Below are 12,294 nucleotides of genomic sequence, written 5' to 3' on the forward strand. Positions count from 1 at the left end.
AAAAAAAAAAAAAAAAAAAAATCCAAACGCATGTTAAGTCACAAAGAAACTTCTTTGGCTTATAAAAGTTTAGAGATAAGAATATATAATCAGCACAAAAACATAGCTACGTGTATAAACACAATGAAATGCATTTTATGGTTTCTATTTTGCTAACGCAGTTACAGTTAATGGGAACTGCCATGAAAAAAGGATTGTTTTTAGGAAAAGAACCTTATTACTAACCCATCAAATTTCATTTTTATTACTGATGTAAAAAAGTTCAAAACGATGATTCATTTATAGAGTGTGCAAAAATAAGTATTCAAGAATAGAGTAGAGGATCATTTACAAAGCAATAAAAAATTAAAACATGCATTTCTCTTATTGGCAAGGCAAATACTTCTACACATAAATGCAGCTGGATTTGCTGAAGATTATTTTCCGTCTCTGAACAAAAAATGAGAAGTTTGAATTTTCAATATCTCATCTCCATTTGATATCTTCAATCCTTCTGGTAAGTGCTTATCAAGAAATTTCTAAAATGTTTGAAAAATGTTAAGTTTGATAATGGTTTCTTTCAATTTTCACTTAAAGATGGAAGGCTTAGGTCCATGTTAATAACTCAAAAATCATCACAGAAATAACACTGACAAATTTTATGGGGCATCCATCACCAAAATCTTTTAAATTAAAAACTAAAAACATAATTTCAGAGTATGAAACAATAAAACATATCAGAAAATAAAACCCACACTATAGCTAAACTATGGACTATTACAAGATCAGCAAACAAACCTTTCAAGTGATCTCAACATCATATCAACGTTTTCTAAAAAGTAACAAAGCACTGCTTCTAAGAATCTCATTTCCATCCAACTCACTAATACAGTATCATAAAATAAAATAGCCCATGCTACTGTCAACAAACTGTACTTTGCATCTAATCTGAAGTATAACATATTTTGTCTTTGTTTTGCTTTACTATCTGCCCCCTTTAAATTCATAATATCAAGCTCATATATGTGCCAAGGTAATAGCACTACAGTATAAGACTATTCATACGACTAATATGAATGAAAAAAAAATTCTCTGAAATGTGATAGCCATTCAATAACTTCTCAAAAATTCCTCAGGGCCTTCCTCTTTCTCTATACTGGAAAATCCTCAGAATATTGACTAAAAATAACTAACAAAATATCTTTTCAAGAACAAAAAGTTTAATGCATTGTATTTTCTCAATTATCTGTTGCAATTACCATCATTAAATATTCTGATATGCAGACGTAAGGGCCTTTACTATCATTTTATTCATTCCCTCCTCAATATACCTTGTGAGCAATAGCATCACTTCTATATGAAGAAGGACTTGTAGCTTATATTTTCCACTTCTTTGAACCATTCTGAAATGCTTTTAAGCCCAGATTCCCCAGTACTTACATGGAGGAGAGAAGGGATGGAAAACATTTATTACTGATATTGGAAAAAAAATTTTTTTAAACATGCCTGTTTTGACCACACCTACTCTCAAGATGCTTACATATGGGTTCCATGGAACACATTTTCAAAACTACTTTCCTAGATCAGAATATAAATTAATGCTACTCCTAGAATGAAGTTATTAATAAATTTAAATAATTAAGCACCCACATGCCCACAATGAAATATTCAAACTCTTCTTTTTCCATCCTTTATATAGTTTACTGAGCTTCTAAATAAAGAACAGATATTGTCCTGATTTCAAAAGATTAATAAATTACAGTATGATGAAATTAACTGAAATGCTTAAAATATAACAAGGCACTGGTAAAATAATAAGATAATTCAGAAAAGATGGTATAAAAGTACAGGCAGTCCCCAGGTTATGAACATCCAACTTACATACAACCCGAAGTTACGAACCAACCCTGTAAAGCCTGTTGTATTAAGAACTCGAGGTACATACAATGGTCCATAAAAACAAACAGGCACTACTTTGTGATGCACATCAAAACTAGTTGTTATTATTATTATTACTGTATTATTATGCTGAAGATGTTTTAGTGTTTCTGGAAGTGTTTATTTAACGTTTATTTATGCATGAAAACGTACTCTATACTAAGACAAACGTGACTAACTGAGGTTAGATATGAACAGTACCTAATTATTCCTACTTACATACAAATTCAACTTAAAGGCAGGTTTAGTAATGGAACTCGTTCGTAATCCAAGGACTGCTTTAAATAAATATGAAGACACTTTGGACATTTTCTGTAGTCCAAAATGGCAACAGGTTACCAGAAGTAAAAAAGTAATACTCTCAAAGGCTCCCTTGCTATAACGAGGAAAGGTTCTTGAAAAAGTAAAAATAGGAACTACCATGTATGGGCACTTATTATGTACTATGCTTACTATATATTATAAAAAACATTATTTCACTCTTTTAAATGAGGTTACTGAGTCCTAGAAAGGCCTGTCCAAGATCACAGAACAAGAGGCAGAGCAGAGCTTAGAACTCAGTTGTCTTCCTCCAATGACTTCATTCCTGAGTTTCAATATCGTCATCTACAAAAAAGAATATTACCTATATAACAGTACTAAATTGTAAATATTAGCAATTATGTATATAAATTATCTAGCACAGCATCTCAAAAATGGAAGCTTACTCTTAAAATCAGTTAACCAGCTACTTGCCAGCTAAGTTCTTAAGACTAAAATTTTTGGCAATGTCTACTACACAAACCTCCACTGAAAAAGACCCAGAGTATATACACTTGTGACCTATACCCAAGATTCAATTTTATAATGAAGATAAACATGGCTGGAACTTACCGAATATATAATCTTGAAATAAATATCCTAGAATAATTTGTTATGAGTAATTTTAATAATTGTAATAATTATTTGTAGATTTTTTATATTGCTGAAATAAATTATGCATTCTATTTAAAAACAGTTTTTAAAAGTTTTATAAAACTTGTATCTGTACACAGGAAGCTGGAGGCAAAGCCTGGTAAAAGAGAAAAACTGATCAGTATGCAGCTAAAAATAGCATTAACAAACATTTATTGAGTGCTTACTGTGTTCCAGACACAATGCCAAGCACTTTGTATATTTTCTCATCTAATCTTTAAAACAGTATATACTATTATCATCACCACTTTACAAATGAGGAACCTGAGACTTAAAAAACTCAAGGTCCCACAGCTACCAAGTAGATGAACAAGACCCAGGTCTGACTCACTCCAAAATCCATGGAAAGTATAAAAGCAAGGGGAAGAAAGCAATTAACACTGTAGGAGATTTCTGCTATTTAGTGCTCAGCTTCTCTTTTCCCTTCTTTTGTGTGTATCTGGTGGCACCGGTGAGCCCTCGAGCCTGAAGACACTCCTGGCACAGGAATGGACAAGTGAGTTAGACCTGTCCATCACAGTACTCCCTTTTTTTGGCTACGGTGACTACTCCAAAAGAAGCCCAGGTGGGACGGTGGTTAAGCGCTTGGCTGCTAACCAAAAGGTTGGTGGCTGCTAACCAAAAGGTCGGTGGTTTGAACCCACCAGCTACTCTGTGGGAGAAAGACACGGCAGTCTGCTTCCATAAAGATTTATAGCCTTTAAAACCCTATGGGGCAGTTCTACTCTGTCCTATAGGGTCACTATGAGTAGGGCTCAACTCGAAGGCAACGAGTTTTGACTGCTTCAAATGTGGTCACACAACCCAAATTGGGTTACTCAATCCTCTCCTAGGATACAGTCATACCCAGCTAATTGTAAAGAAAAAAAAAAACTCAAATAATGTATTGGAAAATCTTGCCATTAAAAAAAAGTAAAAATTTAAAATACGCCAGTTGTTATAAAAGATTTTGAAAACTACTCAATATCCAGGACTATTTTTTATTCTCCTTTAAAGTTCTACGTCCAATATATTATCATCTAGAGGTCCAAGGTATTCATTCAAAATCATAATTTACCTTTCCCTTCTGTATTTTTGGGAGCCCTGGTGGCACAGTGGTTAAGAGCTTGGCTGCCAACCAAAAGGTTCGCAGTTCTAATCCATCAGCTGCTCCTTGGAAACCCTATGGGGCAGTTCTACTCTGTCCTATAGGGTTGCTATGAGTCAGAATCAACTGGATGGCAATGGGTTTGGGGTTTGGTTTTCCACATTATTGAGTTAAAACAACAATTCAAAATCCTCTTCCACTTTAAGAAATTTATCCCAAGAAACTATTAAGCAGATGCATATTGTATATATAAGCCCTGTTTACAATGGAGAAAATCCATGTACACCTGTGATGGTTTTGGATATATCAAGTTGGCTCAACTGAACTACATTTCTCAGACTTCCCTTTGTAGTACATTTCTGGTTAGAAGGGGCTACAAGGGATATTCTCTAGCAGGAGTTGGGAAGACAGAAAGGAGGTAGCAATCATTTTGTAGGGTACACATATCTTTTCCCAGTTATTCAAGTACTAATCTAGGTGGTGCTATGAAGAGATTTTGTCGGTATAATTAAAACCCCTAATCAGCTGACTTTACATTAATCAAAAGGGAGTTTATTCCGGGTAAGCCTGACTTTATCAATTGGAAATCCTTTAAGAGAATGCCTAACTCCTCCCTGATATCAGACGCTACAAGCAGCAGCAGGGCCTACAGGATCTTCCCTTCCTGCCTGCCTGCCTGCCTGCCTTGTAGATTTTTCACTTTCTTAGCCAGCCCCCACAATGGTATAAGTCAATTCCATACATATATAATTTCTTACTGGTTCTGCTTCTCTCGTTAACTAACACTCAAAAATATCCATCAGAATAAGACTGGATAAATATAGTTTCCTCATTACAATGAAATTCCATTAAAAATGATGATGTATAATTCCATTTATGAACACAGAAAAGAGACACCAAAATGTTATATGGCAAAACAGGTTACAGAAAAGTATGTATACTATATATTATTTATGTCAATTTTTTTTTTTAATTTAGGGAAAGAGAATGAGATAACTTTGTTTACCAAAGTTTGAATGATGATGAGATTTTAAAGTCTGAATATAGATGTGATTTCAGGTGACTTTTATTCTTTATACTCATCTGGATTGTTTTTATTTTTCTACAATGGCCACATATCATTATAATCATCAGGGGAAAAAAAAAACAAAGCTTTCTCATTTGAGAGGAAAAAATATGTTGGGTAGACATACAGTTTAAAATGGTGCCCTGAGCTAATTCTTAAAGGACAAACAGGAGCTATCCTAGGAAAGTAGACGTTTCAGACAAAGAGCAACATGTGCCAATGATGGAAACTACAAATAGTTTAGAAAGGTTAGAGTTCAAAGAAAGGAGTCACAAGAGATGAGGCTGGAGAGATACATACACCTGAGCTAAGTTATGGAGCTTCTAAGGGACCAGTGCGTGGAGAAGGATATCATGCTTGGTAAAGTGGAGGGTCAGCAAAAAAGAGGAAGGGCCTCAACGAGGTGGACTTACACAGTGGCTGCAACAATGGGCTCAAACATGGTAACAACTGTGAGGATGGCACAGGATTGGGCAGCATTTTCTTCTGTTGTACTATGAGTCGGAACTACAAGTCGGAACTGACTCGACGGCAGCTAACAACTAGTTATGGAGGGTCTTATATGCCTCACTCCAATGGAAAACCAAGGAAGGTGTTAAAGCAAGGTGTCACATCAGCATTTTAGGGAAATAAAAACAAACAAACCACTAAGGCTATCAGTGTGGAAATTGTATTAGAAGGGGGGCCAGACTGGAAGCAGAGAAACTTATTCAAAGGCTACTACAGTAACCCAATCAAGAAATGACAAAAGGCCTAAACTAAGGCAATAGTAATACAGATGAAGAGAATAAGTCCTTGGGTGATATTAGGAGTAAGAACCGACAGAACTTGGCAGCGGATATACTGGTAGTAAAGTGACAAAAGTGGTTCACTTAACCTAGGGAGTTCAGGGAAGGCTTCCAACACAATGTCCTTCAGGGTCTCAAGGAGTTCACTTCAAGAATATTACAGATGGATGCAAGCTGCCTTTAAATATTTCCAAAAGAAATACTCAACATAGTGTTTTGGCTTCACTGGCAGGAAAAATAATAAACAAATTGTTAAATATACTAAAAGTTAGAGCTCTAAACTACAAAAACAGATTCATGATTACTTATTAAGTTATAACCCTGTTTGTAAATATGACTATTTTTTTAGAACTTAGTCTAGCAATATTTACTAAAATTAAAGACATGCTATCCTTTGACTTGTCACAGGGTAACTGTTCTCCCCATGCTCGTCAGTACCAGAAATTATATTCATTTTTGCCCATCTGATTAGATGAGAAAAATGCTATTTACTGTTAGTGATGGAGAGCATCCTTTAATATGTTCACTGTCCATTTGCATTTTCCCTTATGTGAATTGCCTGTTCATATCCTTTGTCCACGATTCTGTTGGGTTGTCTTTTTCTAATTAATTTGTAAGAACTTGGGTATGGTGTTTTTTGTTATACAAAGTTTTTGAAATTTTTCTGCAATCAAACCTACCATTTTTTTCTTTTATGGATTCTGTCTCACTTAAGGGCTACTCTACTATCCACGATTATTAAAATAATCTATATTTTCTCCTATATGCTCTTCTAATTATTTCATTAACAATTTGGTTTTTGTTCTGATTTTTTATCTTTAGCCTATCTGGAATTTATTCATGTGGTGTTATGACTTAGGAATTGTCCCAACACTATTTATTGAATTATCCATCTTTAAATGCCTCCTCTTAGAGCAATAAACCCACTGCTGTCGAGTCGATTCTGGCTCATAGTGACCCTACAGGACAGAGCAGAACTGCCCCATAGTGTTCCCAATCCATAACCTTTAGGGAAGCAGACTGCCACAGCTTTCTCCCGTGGAGCAGCTGGTGAATTTGAATTGCTGACCTTTCAGTTAGCAGCCAAGTGCTTAACCACTACACCACCAGAGCTCCTTCTTAGAGCCATACCAAAACCAAACCAAACCCATTGCCATCCAGTCAATTCCCACTCATAGTGACCCTAAAGGACAGAGTAGAGCTGTCTCATAGGGTTTCCAAGGAGCGGCAGGTGAATTCAAACTGTATACCTTTTGGTTAGCAGCTGAGCTCTTAACCACTGCACCACCAGGGCTCCTCTTAGAGCAATAGATCACTATAAATAACTAAGACAGCAGACAGATAAAATTCCTAGAAATCCTTAAACTTCACTAATTGAAAAAATCCAAACATATTAAAAGTTTATTGAAAGGCATTCATCATTCTCTCTTTAAAAGAAATCACACATTGGGACACAAGCATACAATATACAAATATCAGCATATACTGTAAAATGGTCATTTTTTTTAACTTAGCAGCAATCTAAATTAAATCCAATTATCTTACTACATAAACCTGATCTTTTTTTAACATAAATGGTAATAATAAAAATAATCATTGTTTGAAATATCAAGATTATTCATTGGTTCAGGTCACAAATATCTACTGAGCACAAACTAACAGGTGCTCAGGATACAATGGGGAACAAAAGTATGACCCCTGCTTTCATGGAGCTTGCAATCTAGTGGAAGCTTCTCTTTGTTTTAAAAAACAATATACTTATTTTAAGGTGGAAAAGGAAAAAAGAAATGTTCACACAAATTCAATGCAATGAAAAATATTTTGGCTAATTTTATGACATTCAGTACTTCCCATTTCCAAAATACTACCTTATTTCAAAAATGAAACCCTAGTGGTGTAGTGGTTAAAAGCTACGGCTGCTAACCAAAAGGTCGGCAGTGTGAATCCACCGGTGCTCCTTGGAAACCCTATGGGGCAGTTCTACTCTGTCCTATAGGGTCGCCATGAGTGGGCAGCCACTCGACGGCAACGGGTTTGGGCTTTTTTGGTTTTATTTCAAAAGTATCTATTTAATCCTGGTGACTGTCTCATTACTGGACTCATGCTGAAAATACTGCCAGGACTTAAGGTTAAATCCACTGAAAGATTAATTATTACCTAATCATAACCAACACTCAGAATACCTATGCCTAGTCTCCTTGTTTTTTCAACAATATTTAATTTCTTTCACGATAGTGAAAAAGAACCTCAAAACAGAAAACATTCTAAATTTAGATCTGTTTGCATCAATCATGCTTAGTTCACAAAATTAAAGCTGTTTCTTAAAAGTATATGTAGACTTAATATGCTTTAATGAATCCTAAAGATCCGGCGAATGGAAGTATTGTGTCGCTTGGAGACGAAGTAAGAACTTCTGTGGCCCCTCAATGACAACAGATAACAAGGGTGACTTATCAGTGGCAGTCACCTTAAACTTTAAGGTCCCATGACCGAGAAGCAGCCCCACTCTTAACAGTTTTCTGTTGTCCAACCCCTGTCGCCACGCCCCCCAACTCAATCCCAACCCAAGGCCTCCTCCTCCACACACATCAGCCCCTCCCGGCTGAACAGCGCCCTGGACAAAGCACCACCCAGGAGACTTAGACTGGAGTCCGACCCTGGCAGGGTGACCTTAGTCAAGTGTAGTCCACCTCAGTATTCTCATCAGTGAGATAAGGATGGTACTCCATGCCTGCCTCTACCCACAGACCTCGGCTCAGGACCTAGCGCCTCAAGGCTGAAGGGAAGCTCCAGTCCCGTACCCCATGAGGCTTCCAGCGACTGCCCGGCGCCAATCCCCCCGCACTGGTCCACAACCCGGGCCGAGGGACACGCGCGCTACCTGCGATCTGGGAGACGAAAGCTTCCGCCACCAGAGACATGTCGGCTAGGCGGCCTCGAACCCGCAGTTCCTGCTCCCTTCGGTCCTGAGCAGCCTCCTTGTAACCTCGGCAGCTCCTGGCAGCTAACGAGCCTGGCCTGGACCGAGGATAGGACTTGCAAGGCACACACTGCCGTGACGGCAGCGGCGGCGGCGGCGAGACTCCCAAGGTTACCGCCAGGCCCAAGCCAGGAACTTCCGGTGCAGCTGACAGCAGCGTGCGAGCGCTTCCGCCGGCCCCGCCCCCGCGTTCCTCCGCCCCTGGCGCTCAGAGTCCGCTAGTCTCCTGCTCCCTGACAGCCGAGCTGCCTGCCAGTCCCGGACCGGCGGAAGGGCTGGGGTACCTGGTTCTCAACTCCAGTCGCAAATTTAGGGGACAGTCTCCAAGCTCCGGGGACCCTGAAGGTTTTTAGTATCCTTTCTGTGAGCCAAAGAAAGGAACTAACATTTTTAAAGCGCCCATAGGAATCAGAAACTTTATATATATTCTACTTCGATTCATCCTCAACAACCCAATAAAATGGTATTGTTATTACCACTTTACGAATAAGGAAATAAGCTTAGAGAATTTAAACTGCCTGCTCAGGGACTCAGCGCAGGCCCAGATTAATTCCCTTTTCACTATACTGCTGAATTAATGGGTCCATGTTTAATTATTTCTTTAGTCAAACATGCTTGCCACAGATAAGGAGGCTTGAGCAGCACCCATGCTGGGAGATAGTTTGCCCTTCAATTCTATACACCCAAAATGAAGCTCATCTTGGAGAATAAGAATCGTTAGCTCCACACACTTTTCACCCTTTGGTGGTAGTCAGACAGGAAGAGGAGAGTATAGTAAATCCCACAAACGACCTTTTCGCCCTTAACCTAGTAACTTCATATACATATACAATTATATAAAAATCAGTGTATATTATAGATTTCCAAACCACCAAACCCACTGCCATAGAGTCAACTCAGACTCATAGGGCCCCTGTAGGACAGGGTAGAGCTGCCCCATAGGGTTTCCAAGGCTGTAAATCTTTGGAAACACACTGCTACATCTTTCTCCAGGAGCTGGTGGGTTCCAACTGCTGACCTTTTGTTAGCTGAGTGCTTTAACCACTGGGCCACCAGAGTTCATTCATTATAGATAAGTCTTAAATCAGTACACCCGCTTCTCACTTATTGACATGGTTAGGTTCCAAAGAACAGGTTGTTATGCAAAAATCAGCATTATGCAAAAACGGACAATGACCACATTAGATCACAAAATGGAAGACGACTATATCACTACATAACTGCCAAATTACATTGTTGTATAACTACCAAACCACTGAGAATCATGGCCCAGCCAAGTTGACATACAACCTTAACTATCACAGCCAGTGTTACTCTCACCTCACACTTTGGCGATCATTACTGCCAGACATACGTCATTAATGCACAAAATAGGCAAATAGTAGATTTTTTACTATTGATGTAAATGCAAAATGTTGGATAACGAGAAAGTTGATAAGTGAGGAGTAGGTGTATTTGTATCCCCCTCAGTAACCAGGAATCTTGTTAAACTAAATTTAAATATACCCCAAAACTTACATAGATATAAACACGGCAGTGTTTTCTGTCTGACTGAGATTCAAAGTTGACAAGTGGCTATGAATGGTAGAAATAGAAGGAGACAATAGGGTTTTCTTGTTTATACTGAGGAAGGTAACGCTGATGGTAAAGAGTAGGCTATGCCCAGTTTCTTCCTCCTCATTCCACGGGTGATATTGGCCAAGAGAAATGAGCTACTCCAGATATTTTGGTACCAATAAAAAGAAAAGCTCTTTGTTCCTGTCTGTGCTCTTCACAGAGGAGAATTATGTATAACTGTAAAAAGAAGATCCATTATCATTTCAAGCTCTATGTCTGTGTCATGGATTGAATTGTGTCCCCTAAAAATGTGTGTATTAGTTTGGCTAGGCTATGATTCCCAGTGTTGTGTGATTATCCACAATTTTGTCATCTGATGTGATTTTCCTATGTGTTGTAAATCCTGTCTCTATGATGTTGATGAGATGGGATTAGCAGCAGTTATGTTAATCAGGCAGGACTCAAGCTACAACATTGGTTTGTGTCTTGAGCCAGTCTCTTTTGAGATATAAGAGACAGAAGCAAGCAGAGAGACATGGGGACCTCATACCACCAAGAAAGAAGCACCGGGAGCATAGCGTGTCATTTGGAACTGGGGTCCCTGCGCTGAGAAGCTCCTCTACCAGGGGAAGATTGATGACAAGGACCTTCCCCCAGAGCTGTCAGAAGGAGAAAGCCTTCCCCTGGAGCTGGAGCCCTGAATTCGGACTTCTAGCCTCCTAGACTGTGAGAGAATAAATTTCTGTTTGTTAAAGCCATCCGCTTGTGGTATTTCTGTTATAGCAGCACTAGCTGACTAACACAACTGAGTTTGGTTTGCCACCATTATAAAGCTGTTATACATTTAGACACTTTCAGGATTTTTAAGACTTCTCCATACCATAGAACCTGAGCCAAATCCTTAGAGAATACTGAGAGTTGGACTGGAGAAACAAAAATCAGACAAGTTCAAAGGGCAAAGGCGAGCCCCAGAGTAGGAGAGACAGACAAGAGCCACGCACTGAGAAGACACGCAAGAGAAATGGAGAAAGATCAGAGGCAACGTAAAATATGCCCTGGTAATTTTGATTAGGAGTCTTTCACTTGATGCATTTGCATGGGTGAACTGAGCTGACTCAAAGGTTCTGGGTTTGGATGGACACCAACCTTTGCTATTTTGGTGAGCTTTTTAGAAAAGACAGGGATCTGCTGGGGGCACCATCCATGCTCAACCCTTTCTTCATTGTAGCCAGGAAAGCAGAATCACCAGTGCCACATGGATTTGCTTTCTCTCCCTGACTGATGGTTCTTTTGCTTCCCACACAGGCAAGTTTAGGCTGGAAAGAATCTATAACGTGGGAGGTCTTTATTGCTAAAAATTAAATCCAATAAAATGCAGATGTCCTGACAGTGCCCACAAACAAGCTGTCTTTGTAATAAATAGCCAACTGGACAAAATATATTTATGCATCTGTATTAGAACAACTGGGAGATTAAAACTCAAGATCTGTTTAAGATCACCACTATTAAGGGAAAAACAAGAAAAAAAGCCACTGAAATTTTTAAGAATGAGGTTATAAAACAAAAGTTCTAGGAAATCCATATTTTACCAAAATGATACTCACACAGTTATTTAAAATAAAATATTGATGTATTAACAACATTATTGTTTGCCTCAATAAAATCACTTTTCTTGGCGTTCCGGCAAAATGATGCTCTAGGCAGAAGCACCACGCCGTCCCTCCACAGCAAAGATCCAAAAAACTAAGCCGAACAGAGGATACAACAATCCTGACACCCTAAAACATCAAATGAAGAGATAAAGAACTCAGCCGAGCACCAAATGGAGTGAGAAAACTGACAGAGAATGGAGAGCGAGGAGAGATTCATGCAGAGGTCCCCTACCAGCTAATGCAGCACGGATCTGCCATCTTGGACTCCTATCGGAGACCAGCAAACAGGGGGT

The 12,294-nt window shown here is 38.6% G+C and overlaps 1 protein-coding gene across 2 annotated transcripts in view; it reads right to left on the reverse strand.

Annotated features, from left to right (window-relative positions):
* The window catches only part of MTX2 (metaxin 2), a 72,449-nt gene extending 63,480 nt beyond the window's left edge, over positions 1-8,969 (reverse strand). Inside the window, exon 1 of one of the 2 annotated variants that reach the window (XM_023730546.1) lies at positions 8,694-8,923. Coding sequence is in view for 1 of the 2 variants with exons in the window: in XM_004375479.1 (XP_004375536.1) it covers positions 8,694-8,733 (40 nt within the window). In the remaining variant the exon portion in view is untranslated. Of the gene's footprint in view, positions 1-8,693 lie in introns of both variants that reach the window. The other variant, XM_004375479.1, reaches the window with a different exon arrangement.
* Between the last annotated feature and the right edge of the window lie 3,325 nt (positions 8,970-12,294).

This window comes from Trichechus manatus, unplaced genomic scaffold (assembly GCF_000243295.1).
Source record: "Trichechus manatus latirostris isolate Lorelei unplaced genomic scaffold, TriManLat1.0 scaffold00037, whole genome shotgun sequence".
NCBI lineage: Eukaryota > Metazoa > Chordata > Mammalia > Sirenia > Trichechidae > Trichechus > Trichechus manatus.